At 51.1% G+C, this 18,973-nt stretch overlaps 2 protein-coding genes across 2 annotated transcripts; one reads left to right on the top strand and one right to left on the bottom strand.

Annotated features, from left to right (window-relative positions):
• Nucleotides 1–6,560: 6,560 nt before the first annotated feature.
• On the top strand, nucleotides 6,561–10,409 carry LOC34621315 (pyruvate dehydrogenase (acetyl-transferring) kinase, mitochondrial). The gene is made up of 13 exons (XM_026338314.1): nucleotides 6,561–6,594; nucleotides 6,642–6,916; nucleotides 7,186–7,260; nucleotides 7,360–7,452; nucleotides 7,698–7,749; nucleotides 7,955–8,008; nucleotides 8,124–8,162; nucleotides 8,394–8,443; nucleotides 8,628–8,702; nucleotides 9,015–9,080; nucleotides 9,159–9,368; nucleotides 9,608–9,985; nucleotides 10,278–10,409. The coding sequence occupies exons 1-13, from the start codon at nucleotides 6,561–6,563 to the stop codon at nucleotides 10,407–10,409; spliced, it is 1,533 nt and encodes a 510-aa protein (XP_026194099.1).
• A 1,100-nt stretch (nucleotides 10,410–11,509) lies between these two features.
• LOC34621316 lies at nucleotides 11,510–17,486 on the bottom strand. Its single transcript, XM_026338313.1, has 8 exons — nucleotides 16,061–17,486; nucleotides 15,710–15,835; nucleotides 14,649–15,093; nucleotides 13,848–14,547; nucleotides 13,242–13,571; nucleotides 12,761–12,904; nucleotides 11,997–12,318; nucleotides 11,510–11,664 (listed from the first exon to the last, which is right to left on the bottom strand). Exons 1-8 carry the CDS (start codon nucleotides 17,484–17,486, stop codon nucleotides 11,510–11,512), a joined length of 3,648 nt encoding a protein of 1,215 aa, XP_026194098.1.
• Nucleotides 17,487–18,973: the final 1,487 nt, after the last annotated feature.

Genomic DNA, 18,973 nt, shown 5'->3' with positions numbered 1-18,973 from the left:
GCGTAAGCAATGGGCAGCCACTGGAAGGGACGCATGAGGCCTTCTTGCCTCAGTAATGAAAAAGGGCAATCAACAATCAAAAAAACTGTTTCTATTTAATACACTTCACTGGTAGAAAAAGCAAGAGGAAGAACTACGCGTTATATCCTGGCGCTAATTCCTTGTGCGGTCTGTGTAGAGTGTTCGGCCCGTAGTGGCTGCTCCTGCTCCAGCTTGCTGCTGCTGTTGTTGCTGTTGCTGCACTGCAAAAACAGTATATTATTGCGCATCTTATGTTCTTATTTGGCTGTTCTTGATTAAGAGAAAGGGGTTTTCCCTCAAGCAAAGCTCTTGTGCCTCCCAGGGGGTCGCCAACACAGACGCACCAGTCGCTGCCACAACCGCGGACCGTTGCTGCAAGTTTCCGAAAGGCCAACTCGTCTATCTCTTTTTCTTCTCAATTCCAGTAAAAACACATAGTAACCACCCCATCGGAAGCAGTAGCAACGGCAACAACGGCCACTGCTGCTGAAGCAGCAACAGCAGCAGTGCAGGGACCCGGCAACTCCTTTGAGGTTCATATCTAGCCTTCTCTTTCTTCCACATCACCAGGCCGTCGCTTTGAGGTATCCCCTGTTAGATTACGTAGTGTCTCGACTCCTCCCGTGCAGTGACGGCAGCATCAGCAGCAGGCGCCTCAGCAAGTGCTGCTGAGGGGGGCCCTGGCACGGGGAAACTGCGTGGAGGGCCCCCGAAGGTTTCTTCCCTTCTGGGAGGAAGGTAGGGATTAGTGGAGGGCATTCGCTTTCTCAGTAGAGGGTGAGCCGCCGCAGCCACTAAGGCCCCACAGCGGCTGCGGCGGCGGATTGAGCTAGCAGCGGCCTTCAGCAGCAATAATCCAAAGAGCGGCAATGAGTCTGTGTCTGATTTTGTTTCTGGTTTACGTGGTGTGCATGGGCCTCTTGTTGCCCATCTGCATGCACCTGTACCACCCGAATCCGCGGCAACTTAATAGGGAATTGCAAAACACCGATGTGGGAGAGGGGTTCGTGGCCACAACCCTCAAATGTATTGATAGCAGCGTCTGGTGGTTGCTTTAGCAGCAGCAATAGAACAAGCCTTAGGCGCAGTCTTCCGCAGCAGAAACTCTTTCATTGTATGAAGTCTCTTGACAGCAGTCTGAAGTCATGTACATGTGTTAATAGCAGCAGCAGCAGCAGGCCTAAAGCGGCAGCTCGAACTGGTGGGGATTTGCTGAATAAAGCACAGTTAAGGTCGGACTATATTCACTATATACATGCGATATCTCTTCAAGAGAGCCGCCCCACCCCGTCGGTTGTGGGACTGTCTGCAGCAGCGGCAGCAGAAGCCGCTGTCGCTGGCGTAACTGTTCTGAGGGAGTCTTGCTCCCAGAGGGAAGGAGCCTAGCGTATGGCTTGGCCTCTTTGTCATCTACACAGCAGCAGCAGCAGCAGCAGCAGCAGCAGCAATAGCGCTGTGGGGGGGCATTTATTGTTGGCTTTTTCTGTGCCTCCTGTATTGTGTTCATTAATTCCTGTGCTGGCCTGCAGTGGGATACCCAGCCGACCAATTTTCTGGCTAGCTGGCTGCTTGGCTTGCTGTCTGCTTGCATCATTACTAGGCGCGCGGCCTGACTAGCTAGCTGGCTAGCGTGGCACTGTGAAGGCGCTGCTGAGGACTTCATGACAACCCCACCTCCGAAACTGATTTACTGGTGACATACTGGTTCGGCAGGATACCTGTGGCTTTGATAGCCGCACATTCTGCGGCGGCGATATCTCGCTATCTATTAGACAGACTATCTGGGTGTGTTTAGCTAGGTAGCTGCTGGGGAGTCCAGCGTGCTCATCGTGTTTTGCTGGGCTTTGCTCCCCAGTCATTGGTACTGTTTAACTTTACTCGGACCTGCTCACCTTACTAGGTTTTTTGCTTTCCTTGAAACGTTGTTTGTATCCCCGGCCTGGTAAGGCGTTCTTTGGAAGGGCCTCTGATATCGCCTGTAATTTCCAGGAAACCCACAAGTCACTGTATGTTGCATTTTGTCCCTAGGATTTAGGTATTTCGTGTAGGGATGTGGCGATGACGCCTTGGGCCCTACGGCCTTGCATGGTTCTGTCGAGTTCTTTTCCGCTTCTGCACACGCAGGGGTTTTGTCATGCGTACTGGGACATGCGTGTCTCCTAGGTTCTAGCTGTTCAGCCAGCTGCACCAGTCTCGGCGTCTGCTCGCCTCTAGTAGCCGCACCCTTTAGAAAATGGCAGCCAGCATCTGGAGGGACAAACAATGTCAAAAGTTGCAGAGGTTGGAAGGCTGCGGTGTATCTGCATCATAGTGCCTTCGGCCCCCGAAGAAACGACCTATTGTGAGGCTTGTCAGGTACCGCGCCCTCAGCTCTAGCCTCCTCGAGGATTTTCTTCTCGTACGTGGTTAGAGGATTAATCCACTATTGCAAATATCCTTGACTCTTGTGTTTGTAGAATGTACTCGAAGGGACGGCGTACTGTTGCGGGCATGATAACTAGTTTCTGCAAGGGTGAATATAGCCAGCGACGCCTGAGTTGTCAGTGAATTGCCATACTTCAAATACCACCAACGGGCTCAAGCATTTAATTGGTTGCATGAACTCTTTCACCTCTTTTTATGCTACTGAGAACCCTCCATTACCACCAGGGGGATGCAGGGGGGGCAAAGATGAGGCGGACCCTTCCTCTGCAGCTTTTAGGGTCTCTTTGCTCGAGAAACTGCGCAGCAAAAAGGTAGCCACACGGCCATTGCTGCTAGGCATAAGCGCTTTCCTTCCAACTCATTGGGCGCACCGAGATAGAAGCGCGCGTGATAATCCAGGCAATCTTGCGCGTCTTGCAATGCAATAACAAGCACTGGGCAGTCAAGAAGTGACATTGTACGTAAAGAGATCCCATCTCATTGACGTTTTGATGTCAGAGGCTCTTATGGGTTTAACTACACTTGGGGAAGTGGCCCAACCAGAGAACTCTTTGGTGCTGCAACCATATTTATATATATATGGCATCGCATCTTCCCTAAAAGTCTCTCCTGATGTCTTTTTGGCTATTCGAGACCACCGTCTACCTCATTGTGTGGTGAGACACTGATTTCGCAAGGTTTGAAAGAGGGTAAACAACACCAAGGGGCCCCTTGCTAGGACGGCGGTGCACCACAGAATTCTTGGAGCAGGGTTTTGAAATAGAGCCTCCATTCGCCTCCTCCCTGAATCATTACACTGGCAACCTGCAGAATGCCGTATTCACTAGTTGGATGCATGCAGCTACTCTTCCACCCAATGTTAGTGGGGTGCCCGAAAATTCTTTAAAGTTCTCGTAATGCTGATTTAGAAGTTGCCTTGCCTAGCATTGCGCCTTTTTGTAACAACACAGAGCTGTTTGGCACTTCTCCTACTTTGCACGCACTAAAAGAACCCAACTCTTGCATTTCTTCTATAGGCTAGTTTTCGATTTTTCGTTATTCAGACGCTGTAGCTGTGTATTGCTTAGCTAATGGGGGGATTTACTAAGACCTCAACTAAACTCACTCGCGGGTAGTACTACTGTATTGCTCTACCTGAGCTCTTGGTACGGAGACACTTCTCCCCTCAGCTAGTGCAAAACGGTAAAAGATACGATGTGGCGTTCCACGTGAGCTCCCCAAAGTCCCTGGCCTCACCCTACGGAGCTTCGCCTGAATGAGAGAGACAGCTGCGGTTTGCGCTTTTTCTCCCTCTAAATAGTCCGAGCATTTACAGCTACTTGCACATAGTGCCTAGCCCGCACAGCCATACTGCATTTAATCTCATCGTATTGTGCTAACTCCACTGTGCAGCAGCTAACAGATACAAATGGCTGGACCGGATGGTTAGCTTTTTACGAAGTCGTAGATCACTATAACTAATATAATAAGAGTTCCTTAGTGTAGATTGTCCCGCTACAACGACAGGCAACAAACTCTGTAAAGTATGCAACGGTTTATAGCAGATCTCCATAAGGACACTCCTAAACTAGTCTGTTTCCAGCTCATTTCTGGCATTCGCAGCCACAAATGCGCTGACGGTCACTCGCACGAAGATCTAGACCGGCGCACAAGCTCATACACACACAAAGGGAATAAGAGACTGAAAGCGAGATGCGCACCCACGTGCACACAGAGTAGGCTCATGGTGCTCGGCAGGCCTATTATTGGATACTGTGGCGAACTAAGCTACACTTGAACACTTTCTTCTGCACTACTTATGTATAGTTAAGAATTAGTAAAGAATTGACCGGCTTGTTTTTCTGTTGTAATATCTTTTATTACACCGTACGTTTAGCTCTATACAGGAAGAAGCATTGTTGGGTGCATGTGTGTTAGACGTTATGTGCAGCAAGCTGTGAATGTTCGGAGCGATTAAAAGGTGCACGTACGCGCACCTTTGCTGTTCCTTTTCCCCCATTGCGGAACTCTGAGGGGTTGCGGACGAGGAGAGACGGGAGCCTTTCTAAGCAACACTCCAAAACTCTCTATTAAGTGTGTATTGAGTCTTGATGTAAGCGTCTTTTAACGGAGACCGTAGAAGGAGCTTCAAGGATGTGTTGCTGTAGAGGCATCCAAAATCCGCGTTCGACTAAGGCATATACTTTAGCATTACACTATATAAGAACAAAGGTGTACTAGCGACCCAGAAGCAACTTTGTTTTTGAAGGTTAGGAGAAGGGTCGGCCATAAATTGCTCTCAAGACGGCAGCCTTGCTGCTAGTGATGGCTAGCCAGAAAAGTGTTTTGAGAATCCGTGCCTTCTGTGTGAATCAGGCATGCCAGCATGAAGGCACACGCACCTCATTTATTATCCCTCCTGTGTGTAGTACTCTTAAGTAGTGCATGACCAGTTTAGCAGCTTTCTATACGCGGCACACCCTAGATTCTAGACCCAAACTTTGCGCCCTACTGGGAGCACTTGTCAACCGCCAACAAATGTCAGATACTGCTAAGTACACGCCCTACCTCGGCCTTGAGACGCACAGATAAAAGCACGAGCAGTACAATAAAAGACGCGTGTGTGGTGCTGCTGTTTGCGCTGCATAGCAGCTACGCGGGCAAGAAGAGCACCATACCAAAGAGGAACATAGGTATAGAAAATTCCAGAACAGCATATTCCTCAATCTGAAGATAAATATAAAGATAAATCTGTGATGTACATGGACACACAGCCTTTGTTCCAGCCCCAACTGCTTAAAGTTGCCTGGTGTCGGGAGCACTCAAAGCCCTAAGCCCTAATTCTCAGTCCTTATACCCTAATGGGAAGCCCTCAAGCCCTAATCCGCAATGCTAAACTCTCAACATTTTCACTGCGGCTTGTTTCTGTGCGGTAGCGCACATATTTTGGGAAGAAGCACTGCCCTGGGTCTCTCCGGGAGAGTTGCCCTTTGCCATCAATCACTGCTTTCACAGCTATTGGAGCCCCACAGGCCTCCATGGCTAGCTGGTTACCAGATGGATAGCCACCGGGGAACGGACACATTTCACAATTGACAGGCAGCATGGAAAAACAGCGGCTGAGCTTGCTTGGCTACTTCTTCCCGGCGAGGCTCTACTCATGCACTGCACTGCACACACAACGACAAACACCCTCTACGAGACCACAGAGCGAGCATAAACAGGAGATTAGGCGCCTTACCCTGCGTTGCCGCTCATATGTCCCGCCTAACGCCGAGGGGCCTCACCCAAACCTGCCTGTCCTCAGGAGTGGTAGGCATGCCGCCACCCACTGGTTTTTAACGTATCAGCACTGCAGCAAAAGTGTCTCTCTGCTTGACTCTCACTGTATCAGAGCCCTTCTGAGAGGGAGGGACGCCGTTGGAGGATGGCTCCATCCCTCCCAGGTGAACACGCACCAAAATCCCTTTATAGCAAGGGGGACCCCTTGGGGGAGCCTCCGCAATTTCTGCTCTTCGGTAGAAGAGGATGCATCTGGCCATGTGACGCTCAGCAAGGAACGCCTGGGTAAGCGCGCAAGGGCTTCTCTAGAGTGTGTGATCCACCGCGTATTGTAAGGCTCCTTCTATACGGCTCAGGATTTCAATATGGTCTGTCTGCCACCAAGGATTCCCATACGCTCTGTGTGCCATCTTCCATAAGCTCGAGCCTTTCCCAGTGCATTGAGGACTTGTTGGCAGCCTGCTGATAGCTTGGCCGCTACTCCTGGGTAGATATAGTGCATTGCTGACCAGGAAACGCGCACTTAAGACAACCGTTGGCTCGCTGCAGGAGCTCGTAGTGAATGCTTCACACCGGCCTAGCAGGGTTCTTCTGCATCAAAAAGCCAGCTTTTAAACAGCATCTGAATGGATGCGGACGGACTAGTTCATGCCTAACCTTTTGTCTTCAGTAGCTAGCCGTGCATGCGCCCTTCTTCGTAATCTGTGCAGACCAGTTGCTTTTGGCTGAAATAACGGAATTCGCCTTACGGCCCTCGCGTCCACTCACTCTGGAGCAGATAGCTTTCCTTAACAGGCCCCGGCGACACAATCAGCAGGTGCAGCCAGAGGCACAAAAGCAGCAGCACGGGCAGGATGGCAGCAGCAGCGGAAGCATCTCACCCGAGAGGCGCGACACTCCTCTTGAACCGGGTAGTCCCCAGACCGCCTCCTCAGGAGGAACCTCTCAGGAGCATGGCTATCGTCGGTCTTATAGCCTAGGAACTGCTCTCGGCCCTGCGCTTGGAGCTTGTAGTGAGAATTATGCGGGGAGTGGAGATTTGAGGGGCCATCACCTCAACACAAGGCCCTCCGACCTTGAGGGGGGTGCCCCTCTACAGGACATATCGTTTAGTGAGTTCTTGTATCATGAACTGCCAGTGCGCTTCGCGTCGCGAGTGAAGCAGTTGGAGTCCCTTCCGTTGTTCCACACGGAGCCTTTGGTCATGCAGGCGAGCCGGCAACAGCGACTGCCTTACCCATTGTTGTATACCCTTGCAAGACAGCTAGCCAGCTAGCTAGCTCTCTGGAGTATCCGGGCACGCACAAGGGTCTTGGGTCGTGATCTGTTTTTTTCTCAAGGCAGGTCTAGCTTATTACTTGGAGTCAGCTTTAGCCAGGAAGTGCGACTAGGGCAGGTGGTGTGCCACGGGGAGCGGGCTAGGCGTCAAGCTGGCAAACCATGGTGGACGGGGTGCACTGTATGTATCTCTGTGTGCAGGTACGTCACACGTACGTGGAGAGTTTCAAGCAGCTCCGGACGACTTCAGCCAAGGATCTCGACGCTTTTAGAAAGGTCAGACAACACCTTTCTCCCTTGGGTGGCTTGTTTGTGGGCATCCGCTTCATGGCTTACTCTCTGCAGTTTACATTATGTGGCTTTGCGGTGTACTAGGTGGTGCTTAACTTGAAGCAGCGGCACGCACCGATAGTCCCGATGCTGGTGACCGGCATGAGGAATCTTCGGAAAGTCGCTCCCCAGTTTTTCGTAAGTTGCAATAACAGAGGTTTCGTGGATAATGCCCTTTGGAGGCTTAAGGGGTACCGATAAAGGCTTGAAGATGTGTTTCTTTTGATCTATGATGCATTGGGAACGCGTCTTTGTCTAGAGGCGGCGAACGAAGGGATATCGCAAGGAAAGCACAAGGAACGGGAGGCAGAGATAGAGAGACGCGAGCAGTACCCGGATGCAGACCTAGATGCACACCAACTGGCTTTTTGTGCTTCTCTCAGACTGAGGAGTTTGTCGATGAATTTCTCGATGGATTTTTTCTCTCTCGAATCGGTATGCTCCAGATTCTAGCCCCAATTTCTTTTCCCTTTTTTGCCTGTTTGTGGCAGCGGCTTCCTTACGCTTTTGATGCGTGTACGCACAACAATGTGCTCGCCCTTGTATCCTCGTGCTGTTTTTGGAGTGTTTGCGGCAGTTCTCGATTGGCCGTTATAGTTCTTCATGTGCTGCTTCCCCTTTTTGTGTTTCATTCCTTCAGGCACTGAGATGCTGACCAGCAGTTACCTCACCCCCAAGGGTGTCGTGGACATGGGTACGCGTGTGTATCTCACATTTTTGGTCCTGAGGGGTGTGTGGAGAGCTAGCTCCAAGGGCGCAGAGGACTGGCTTGGATGAAGGTGTTTGTTCAGATTCGTGTTTCGCTGCAGCTTGCGATCCGTTTCAAGTGACGAAAAGAGCGGTAGAGGGTACGCTGCATGCAATTTTCGCACTCTTTTGCTGCTGGTTGGTTTTGCATGGCTGCACCTTTGTTGCTGCTGTGTACCCCTTTTGCCTCCCTCCTGCTGCCGTGTGCGCCTCCAGTGTCCAGCATACACACAGGTCTTGTTTCCAGGAGGGTTGGAGTGCAGGAATGTGGTGCTTGAGCTACAGCGCTGCCTGCTGCTGCGAAGGCTGTTGCCGATGCCATGCGGCTGCAGATACAGAGAAACTCTGCCATTCACACTACGGCCGGTGCCCAAAGATCAAGGTGATGCACTTCGTACCCCCCGTTTCTTAGTGTTTCCTTGTATGTATGCCTTTCTTCTGTCCGGCTGCAAACGGCTGAGGAATAACCCATTCTTTGTTTTTTGTTCACCCGTGTGCTTTTGATGTGCCGTTTGGACGACGTCCTGCGCTTCCCGTTTCTTGGTTCGTGCAACATTTTGCTGCAGGTTTGGAACTTTAACAAGACACATTTCGCTTCCGTTCCTCAGTATTTGTATTACATCCTCTCTGAGCTCCTAAAGGTGCAGTGCTGCGTTTATCGTTCCCTCCCCGCCCCCTGTCTCTTTCTGGCCTCTCCCGGTCGCCTCTGTTTCTCCGTGCCTGCTCAAGTTTTGATCAGGTCCCCTTGCCGGATGCGTTATCCTCCTTTTTCCCGCTTAGCGCACGGACGGACGGCCCTCCTGTAGTGTGCTGACGCCCTGTGCATCTCCCCTTTCTTCACACCACGCCTCGGGGCCGCTGCTGGCCGTGTTCCTCTTCCCGATTTTTTCTCTCCCTCTTACTCGCTTCCCTTTCCCTGTGTCCGTGTGCGCTGTCTGTATCCCTTTTTGCAGAACGCAATGAGGGCTACAATTGATCGGTATCCCGCACCCTCTGGGGGGACTGTAGATAATTCCAAGGCTCTTAGTTGCTCTGGGGCCCCTGGGGAGCTATCCACTGAGTTGCGCCGTATGCAAAGCTGGACCGAGCATACGGAGCCTCCGAGCCGCTGCGTTACTCCCCTCAACAAGCATTCCGAAAACCTGGTGGAAACAGCGAGAAAAAGTGCAGTGCCCAAGCCTTACCTGCACGCTGAGACTATTAGCCAGGGAGAACCGCAGTACGAAACGGCAGACGAAATCGCCGACCCAAACCTCCCACCTGTGCAGCTCCTCGTAGCAGGAGATGATCATTCCGTCTCCATTCGCGTAAGCCTTGAGGTCGTTAGAAGCTGCGTCTTGCCCTAAGAAGACGCTTCAAGGGCTCTCACACTAGTGTAGCTGTGTGGGTGTGTAAGGGCGCTTACAGGTAAGGCTCTTTCCTATGCTTTCGTTGTGCCTCTTGTCTACGTTTCCCGGATTCAAGGATTATGGCGTGTGCCAGGTCCAACTGTGCCGTTCCCTGACCCCTTGCTTAGCGGTGTGCCTGCTTGACTCGTTTGCCTTAGCTGTCCGACATGGGTGGAGGCATCACTAATGAAGCCCAACCCCGAATTTGGAGTTATATGTACACTACGGCGAAGCCGGTTAAGTACGACCCCTTGAGTGGCGCGGTGGCTAGCTTGCCTATGCCTCCATATCAGCCGCAGCAGGAGCGTGGCCCTCAGGCTGAAGGCCCTCCGAGCCAGTCCGTAACTATTGGATCTTTAGACTTCACTACGAAGGAAAAGAAGCAATTGATGATATCTCCCCTAGCGGGTTTTGGCTGTGGGCTTCCTCTTTGCCGGCTTTACGCATCGTACCTCAGGGGGAGCCTAACGGTTGTTTCAATGCCGTCACATGGTACTGATGCTTATGTCCATTTAAAAAGGATAGGAGATCAAAAGGTGAGGGAGGACTTGACTCGCAGAGCACTGAGCGCTGTGCAAGCGTCACCTAAGGCGGGTTAATGTTCATGCGGAAGTGCTGTTCGCCGATCCTTTTCGCACGGATCCCACCCAAGCCAAATGTTCACGCTTCTAAGTAATATATTTTTGCAAGCTCTATCGTTGTGCCCAAAATATGCTTTCTACGTAGCTCCGCACATCTCAGAATCGGTGCCTCTTCTCCCGCCGCATGTGCGTCTCTATCTCTATCACCCCATTTGTTCTGCGGTCTTGCATGTTCGCCCCTTGGTAGGAGCTGATGCCACCCTCAAATGCCTGGATTCGCCCTCGAACTGACGGCCTTTCGGACCAACAGGGGATCCTTCTTGACGCCCCGCCGATGCACAAGGATCATTTTGGAGGCTCCCAGGGGGGCCACTGGTGATATGTTGAAACGGGTTACAAAAGATAACCCCTTGGGAAAGGCAGTGCAATCGACGCACATGGAGAGAAGGATATTTTTGTTAGATTGCCTCGATCCTCCCCTTCCCTCGTGCATCCGTACATTTATATATTGCTGCAAGTCAAGAGCAGCTTTTTTGATGTGTCTGTCTCGTACAGCATAGGTTCATGCATATTTGTTGAATCTTTGAAAAGTTCAAAAAGTTCTCTGTAGGGGGACTTCCTGCCTTTCAACGCAAGGCACAGCAAAGCGTCAGTGTGGGCTACTACTGAATGTTTTTGCTAGACAAGATCAAACCGGAGGGTGCGGTATGCGGTGCACTGCATAACCGTGAGGGCGTTTGCCTTTTATATCAAAGGACCTCGTTAAATGCCCTCGCCCCCTGCTCACTAGTACCCGGTAGCTTCGGGTCTTGAGTCAGCAGGTGTTCCAAAATCGTGCAACAGAAAGAACAACCTGTATCAACTTTTACATGAATTGAACACTCAAGAGACCGAATCAACCTGCGGTCCTCCGTGGGACGAGGGCGCTGCTTGGCTACATACACCCTTATTGGCAAGGTCGGAGTAGAGACACTGGCCAGTACCACGCGAAGAGTACAAAGCTAAAGGGCAAGCATGAAGTCGGAGAATTTCACAATTACAACTAGAGAGATCTACGGAGTACTCCTACTTCACAGAGAAGCTCCAAACACACACGGCTCCTCACGTTATGGCTGCACCATATACCCTTTTTCACATGCATGCCGCGCACACATGGACTCATGCTCCGTCGGTTTAAGGCCGACGGGCCCGGGTAAGGCAGTCCAATCTACTTGTCATAAAACTTCATCGCGCCTACACCTGGCCTGGTGCACAAACAATACATCTACAGGATGTCTAAAATTGCCATCACCGCCACAATGTATACCGTGCCACCGTGCTCATGCCAGTAGCACGCTCTTTCCCTCCTCCGCCTACGCATCCGCTTCCGCGCGGCTATTTCCTTCTTTTTAAACTAGCATCCCACCAGAGGACATCTGTGAGCGGGCCCCGGTACCAGGGCTCTTGACACACTGGCATTGCCTATATCCCATTGTATGGCTACAGCTCTCCGTGTCTGGATGTGTCGTACAACTTCTCAATCGCATCAGCCGCATCATTAAGGAAATTTGGGTAGTGAAGCAGCTTCCTCTGGATGCGCGAAGCAAATGCGGGAACCAAGCGACGCCATGCAACCTCCAGCGCGACGTCAAAATCTGCATCAGGGCCAAAAGAGATGCCGACACACACAAACACTGGGTTCAAACCTAGATGCCCCTCCCAAGCAGTCTAGCTATACACCTCCTCCAGCTGCAGTTTGCATTCTAGTATTTTGCCACTCTGTCTGCCTCCCTGGCCACCCTCAGCCGTTCTCCTGTACTACAGTATCTCTGCGCTGCACCCTGATTGACCCTGTCTCCCCGCTTTTTGTGTGAATACGGATATGATCTCTGCCCACATGGCCCCTCACTGCAGTCTACTCTCGAAGCCGCCGAACACCTTTCGCTTTTGATGTGCCAAGTCCCACTGTTTCCCAGCCACAACCTACCTGGACTTGCAACAAACGGACGACCGTGCCAATGCTTGAGAAATGCACTGCTGCAATAGCTGCTCCACCCAGCCTCAGGAAGGAGGTCAGCAAGGATGGTAAAACTGCAGGGGAGGGTGTGCAAGTGGGCCCACATGACTGTGATTGCCTTTGTGAGCCTAAGAAACTTGTGCAACCCCAATGCACGGGATGCAAACCCCAACATTCTATGCAACCGACTTGGAGACTTGAACGTGTAGTCCAACCAACTCAGCCCAGTGAACAGGAGCTTTTTTGTCTCCCGGTCAAACACATGGGCACGTGCAAAGGAATGCAATGGGATCTGCAGCGCACAGTGACAAGAACAGTCAGCTGGATACTAAGAAGTAGAATATGGCTTAAGTATAGCTACAAATTATGAGACTCTTTCTTTGGTGCTTTCCCACTGCAGGTTGAATAAGGCACTAGGCATTCCCTAGGAGTGGCAACAATAATGGACCACGTCATATAAATTATGAGAGCCTTTCCAGCAATACACCTGGGATATATTATGTATAGCCAAACTTTTGCTTGTAAACCCACGAAAATGCACTTCGAACAAACAATACAGTTTAACCCCTGCAACATCAGTTGAGGGCAAATGAATCATAAATAAAAGTACAAAGAAACAGAATCATCAAGGCATACGTGCCCACAGAGAAAGAAGGCTAAGGAGAGTACTTGAAGCCAAGAGAAATATAAGCAGACGCAGAGTGAAGTCGAGAGAGGAGAGGGCGGTTACGCACCATCAGAGTGTGCTCGTAATCCCTCTCCATGTATTGTTCTCCTTTCGCATGCCGTAAATCCGGAACGGGGTCAACATCTAAGGCTATATGCTGTATGATGGCGCCGTGGCGATTAAACTCCTCTATGGCAGCTTTATCCCCCATCTGCAGACAGCAAATTTGAAAAGAGCCTGTATTTTCAAAGGCATTGGCAACCACGCTAGCACTACCTTCATGGCCATTAAAAACAAAGCAGACAACCAACGGTGAAACAAAGGATGCAAACTAAATGCATCACTTGAGCAACACCAGCAGCCTCCTCAAGAATTTCAAACCTTACACACACCGCCAGACCGTGCGTGTAGGCCTGGACTGCCTGTAAGCCCAAGACACTGAGACTGTACCAGACAAAAATTATTCATTTGCAGCGTATGCTGCTTCAGGGCGTGCCCCTACAAACATATCTGATGGTTTTCTTGCAGCCTTTTATATGCCTACTCACCATCGGCGCAGCAAACGGAATGCAGTATACCACGACTTGTCCGGTCTTGATCTCAGCTCTCAGGTGTTTTGAAACGAACCACGCGGCATATACAGCGGAGGCGGCGCCCTGGGAGTGTCCGGTAAAGACAACTACATATGGTTTTGGGGGATTCTCCGGATGCTGTGACGCATTTCTCCGCTCTAGCAGCAGCCGGACCTCGTGCACAAACCGCGTCATCGGGCGCCTTATCACTTGATGGAACAAAAAGTTCATGCCCGAATGCACCAGGGCAGTGGGGGAAAAGAAGGGGTCTTTTATCGCTGATACCATGGTATTAAATGTCCATTGCTAAGGAACAAATGAAGAAACAGAAAACCAAGCTCAGAGCACAAAACCTTAGAACACTCGCATATATAGGTGAAATGTCCGTGGGTATCGCTTGAGCCCTAGCTCATCTAGTCTTCTACACCACTGTAGTTAGTTAAGCCCATAAACCCTCCCACACACCTGCTACCCCCTCTCCCCCCTCCCCGCCAGCGTTCAACCCTTGATCCCCAAGTCCCCCGAAGAGTTCTATGGAAATTCGCAGTTACACCCAGAGTGCCTCTGAAGCCTAGAGCATACTTTGGAAGATCCAGTTCCCTTGAAGGCCCAGACGACGTCTGCTCTATGTATGGGGATCTCCGAAGTTTGTCCCTCCTGAGGCTGACGATGGTCCCTATCCGCCGGGCCGATGCCCACGTCATCATCTAGGTGCAAGATGCGGGAAGGAAGAGGGCTTGGGAAGAAGCTCTGGTCCACATTCTTGGGAGATCCTGATGACGCAGGCTCTTCCAAAGTGCCGCCTGATGGCTTTGTTTCTTCTACACTTCCTGCTGTGGCTGTTTCTGTTGCCACTGCTAGCGATCTGTGCTCTTCTGCCGTGCTCTCTGGAACGAAATCCCAGCGGTACAACAAAGGCATAGGGAGGGGCACTTGAATGGAGGCGTCGTTATCACAGGCATCGGAAGTGATAGGGTAGAGGCGACGGTCTTCCACAAGAAGTTGATTGTGCTTCAATGTCGTGTTGGGCCTCGTTCGTTCGCTTCCCTCCTGAAGCTTCCATAGTTCTCTTGTGCTCATGTCGAATACAAAGGCCCTACCAGGCATGTCGAGGGCATTTCTAGCAGGCTTGCTCTGGGCGGAGCCCCGTGAGGACTTTCCGGCCTGTTTACTGGAGGACGCGGTCTTGGTCAATTCGACTGTCATCTTTCCTTTAGCTGTACGAAGCGGTACTATGGAAAGGCCCCCAGCGGGTAAGCACACGCACACAATCAAAGTCACACTCTACAATCTTTTTCAAAATTGCAAAGCAACAGAAGGCCTCCGCTGTGGGGAGCAACTCTGCGAGTCTCTGGCTTCGAGCCTTTCGTGCTTCTTTGCTACCCCATAGTTTCTGCTTCTGTAGCTTCTGGCCTGCAGTCTATCCCTCTGTCTACCCCTGGTTGTACCTCCTTACCGTTGTGAGTGAGCAGGGCGGTGCCCACGTAGGTCGGAACCCAGTGTTTGAAAAGCAACTTAGGAAGAGAAAGCCTCGCGTAGTCTTCAAATTGATCAGAAATTCGATATGCGTGAAAGGCGAATTGCCACAGCACAAGTACGCTACGGAAGTACACCCGGTTGATCCGGCGTTTCTTCGGTTCTCCAGCGTAATGCCTCCCGTCCACAAAAATCTTCTGGGGTGCAGTCATCTCCAAGGGGAGATCCACCGAGGCCCTGTGGCGATTAAAGAAATCCACCAAAGGGCTTTCCAACTGGGCCTCGAAAGGAACGGTCTGCATGCCAAGATTTCCCACCTGTCGGTACGGCAAATGGGCACGGCAGTTGAGGACTGAGAGCACATGACGAAACGCACGAAGAAGCAGCCATGTCTCCTTCCCCCGCCACAACAACCCAGCAGGAAACCGAGGCATAAAGAGAATCAGGGAGTGAGCAGATGAAGAAACCTCTACCGGATAACGGGAATTATTGAACTATACGAAAAGAGCACTCATTCCTAGGAGGTAGAAGCATTTTACAAACACAAGCAGACAAGAGGTTGCCAACAAAGCACCCCGAATGGCCCGATCAAGACGACGCTATGAACGCAGCGAGGCAGAACGCTATGAGTCACCCTAGCTGAGAATCAAAGTACCACAAAAGTGCAAAGACGAAAACCCCGCCGCACACCCATATTCGAGTTGACCCGTTGACGAGCATAAAAATAGAGGCGCACATTGTTAACCCCATAGATGGACACCAAGGCAGAGGGGAACACGACAGGATGTAGTCCCAAGCCGACTTCATCAGCCACACTAGGTGCCACGGCGAGCAGACACAGTGGAAATATGAGTTGACCGGATGACAGGAAGCACCGATACAGGTGGACACACTGCCGCAGCTGAGCCTGAGCGTGCAATGTGCACGCGCAAACACGTTGGAAACTATAAAGTGGTGGAAACGCCTACGGGCGGAGCTCAGGGCGAACATGACCGGCTCTGTCCCCCTCTTTTTCTGCAGGGTAGTAAGCGCCACGACCGGAACTGCAAGCTCTGCCGCGTCCATCACCTCGTGCCAGATTGAGCCCTTCACCTCTGCGTCAACGCAAACAACTGCGCTCACGCTGCACGAGCATCCCAAAAGCCCCATCAAACCACTCCTTTCGGACACACAATATATGATGTATGCCCAACCGAGCCTCCGGAATAATCACATGTGCCTAGATGAGGAATAAGCATGACCAAAGAGGGCTTCCCCAGTCCCTGGGACCTCTAGAAGGGGGAGACCGAAGACCTCTAGCAACGTTGGAAGTGACTTACGAAGGAGGAAACCTGCCACATTGCGTCTATCTGCAAAGGGCCCCACAGGGGAAGTAAGCAATCCGTGCCACCACCTAGAGGTAAACTCATTGTTCACCGGCCCACTATTTACGAGCACAGGGACAGAAGCTTCCGAGTCCTCGGGGGCTTCCACATAGTCCTCGCCCAAAAGCTCCGAAGGTTTCCCTCCCTCTGTGTTTTCCAGTTTCCTATTGCTTCCTTCGCTCGGCCCAGCTGCTTCTAGGGCACTGAGGAGAGAGATACTGAGAGGCACTTCCTCTGTATATCCAGAATCGGAAGATGGGGGGTCTACGGTTGATGGGGCGTGCTGTAGAAAGGCAGGCGTTGAGAGCACACGCTTAGCTTGAGGTACACCTGAAGAGTTAGCTGTGCTTGCGTGCGCCGTTGCCAACTTTGCAACTTTCTCTGCAAAGGCAGAGAAGTGCTTGAATGAACAGGCGGCTGCCCACGGGCTGAGGGGTTTGCTACGGAGGAACAGAGGGGGGTAGAAGCCCTCACAATGCAAATGCTCCTCAAAAGCTTCAGGATGAAAGAGGGCAGATACACCGAAACCTGACATATCGAATATCTCCATCACATCGAGCATGTTCATGCCTGATGGATCCTTTGTATCAGATGCAGGAGGCACTGTTGGGGAGGCCGAAGAAGCCCATGTCTGCTGGGACGGAAGTATAAAAGGCCTATCTTTATGCCACCAGCTCGATGCTTGACGCTGGGCCATTGGAACAACGTACCGCTGTTTCTCCTTGCTTCCTTCATGCATTCGGGCTGATTTATCCTCTAAGTTGGACGCCACGAGAGGCGATTGCGCAAACTCCGGAAGCTGAATGGGGCACAACTCCTTGCTGAGTTGATTGTTGAGTTCTTTTACCTCCTCTGGCCCTAGATGAAGACCGGGCAAATGCGGTCTGTGAGTGTGGTCTACAAGGATTGGATCCTCGGCAGACAAGGCCACGGAAAACAGCTTCTTATGCGGCGCTATAATCGTTAAGGGTTCCCAAACCTGCTCCCACACGTTGAGGGATGCTTTGTCCTCAGCCACATGATGCGTGGCACCCCTAGTTCCAGACTCACCTCCACTCTGCTGAGCTGGGAGGGTAGCTGGCGACACCCCCACGGGTGTGTCCTGCTGATGAACAGCCTCCCCGATTGCATCTGCTAGTGCCTTTGTAGGCGGCCCAGAAGGAGGAGAAGCGGCTTTATCCTCTTGCGGTGCTAAATGCTGCACCAAAGCCTGCCCAGATGCGCTTTTATGCTTGACGCGAAGGCGCCCCCAAGGGAACTTGATGGAAGGCTTCTTGAAAGGCACAGTGGGGGTTCCAGCGGGGACATTGATGGTTGACTTCGAAGAAGAGCCTTCTTCAGCATAGCTGTAGTGCAATGGCTGAAGAAGTACCAGGATCATAATCAGCAGGAGACAGCCATGGATGCCGGCTACCACCGATTGCCGTATCTCGCTGGAACCCATCTTACTTTTAGAAATGGTTACTTGCCTGCGTTGAAGAGTCATACTGCAGGAAAGACTTATCCCAAAGCCCTATCCGGAGGGCTCAAAGGGCCAGCACTAGCCAGTGAGAGAAGAAGCCTTCACTTCCTGGCGGTCAGCGGAAGAATACCAGCAGTCAAAAAAAAGGAAAACAAGGAAGACAGACCGGAAAACGGGACAGCCAGGCCCTTGTCATGAACCTATTACTCATATAAAAAACGTGTTTTGGGTTCTATTGTGTGAAAACGCCTCTGCTGAGGAGGCTGCTTTCAGGACGCCTGGTGCGATCCTATAGCTGTGAATCCACGTGCTTCCGCTAGGGCTTGAAGTAATGCGAAACAAAAAAACAAAACAAAAAGCTCAGGGATGGCTCTTCCCGGGTCGTCTTAATAGTGCAGTAGGGAATTGCAAGAAAGGGCTCAAAAGGAAGGGGAAGCAGCAAAATAGATCCCCGAAGGAGGAGGTCTCATCTGGTAGTTGGCTCCTGTCCACATTTCAAAGCCTACTGTTTTTCAAGATGCTTCATATTGTGCAATCGCGCGTTTTCCGGGTTTGCTAACCGTATCAGGGACGGTCAATGAGGCTCAAGCTGGTAAATTGCCCGCTCAACGGCGCACACATTGCAAAATTCTGGGCTGCTTGCATTCTGCAACCGCCTGTTTGCCAAAGTCAGTTCATACCGGAAGAGTGGCATAGTTACACTGTTTTGTCTCAGATTCCTAAATCACGCTTCGTGCATAAACAATTAGCTTAGAATTAATCTCGGCAACACGAAGATGTGGGGGGCAGCACCCTGCAACAAGCTGCGACTTCGTCAAGGTTTTCTGGAGCAACTTTGGTACCATTCGATAGTGTTAAGAACAGTTCAAGTACGATTCGCACAATTCTTTATTGCTTGTGCGTGCCACATATGTAGATATGTGCTACGGGTATCTGGGCTTTCTGCGCTTTGAAGGATGGTCCTTCTCCGCTCTGTCCAGGCTAACCCGAGACACGAACCCCAATTCACTTGATGTAGCCAAGATCTTTGGCATGTCTCAGCGAGTGGTATCACTATCTTCTACCGCGGCTTGATTCTTTTCACGGGCTTCCAGAGTGCACTTAACAAGATTCTCAAATTAGTCCAAATGTAGCACTTCATCTGAAGTTGTACTGCGGAGAAAATTAGCTCATAGTTCCATTCAAAGCTAGATAGAATGTTACTGAGTACTGTTCTACGATAGCTGCTTCCTTTCCCTGCCCTCCTCCTCAGCGTTTCTTGCTATATGCAATGTGAGCTGTTTAAATGAAAGTTAGTCAATGAGTGGTAACTTGGATTGGATTTTCTTATAGCGTACTCCTGCATACTAGCTAAGCCCGACACATAAAGGCGAGATTTTTGGACGCGTATGCGCTGAATGTTAGGT

Source organism: Cyclospora cayetanensis, unplaced genomic scaffold (assembly GCF_002999335.1).
Source record: "Cyclospora cayetanensis isolate NF1_C8 unplaced genomic scaffold, CcayRef3 CcayRef3_contig_25, whole genome shotgun sequence".
Classification (NCBI taxonomy): domain Eukaryota; phylum Apicomplexa; class Conoidasida; order Eucoccidiorida; family Eimeriidae; genus Cyclospora; species Cyclospora cayetanensis.
This window is presented reverse-complemented; position numbering and strand designations above follow the sequence as displayed.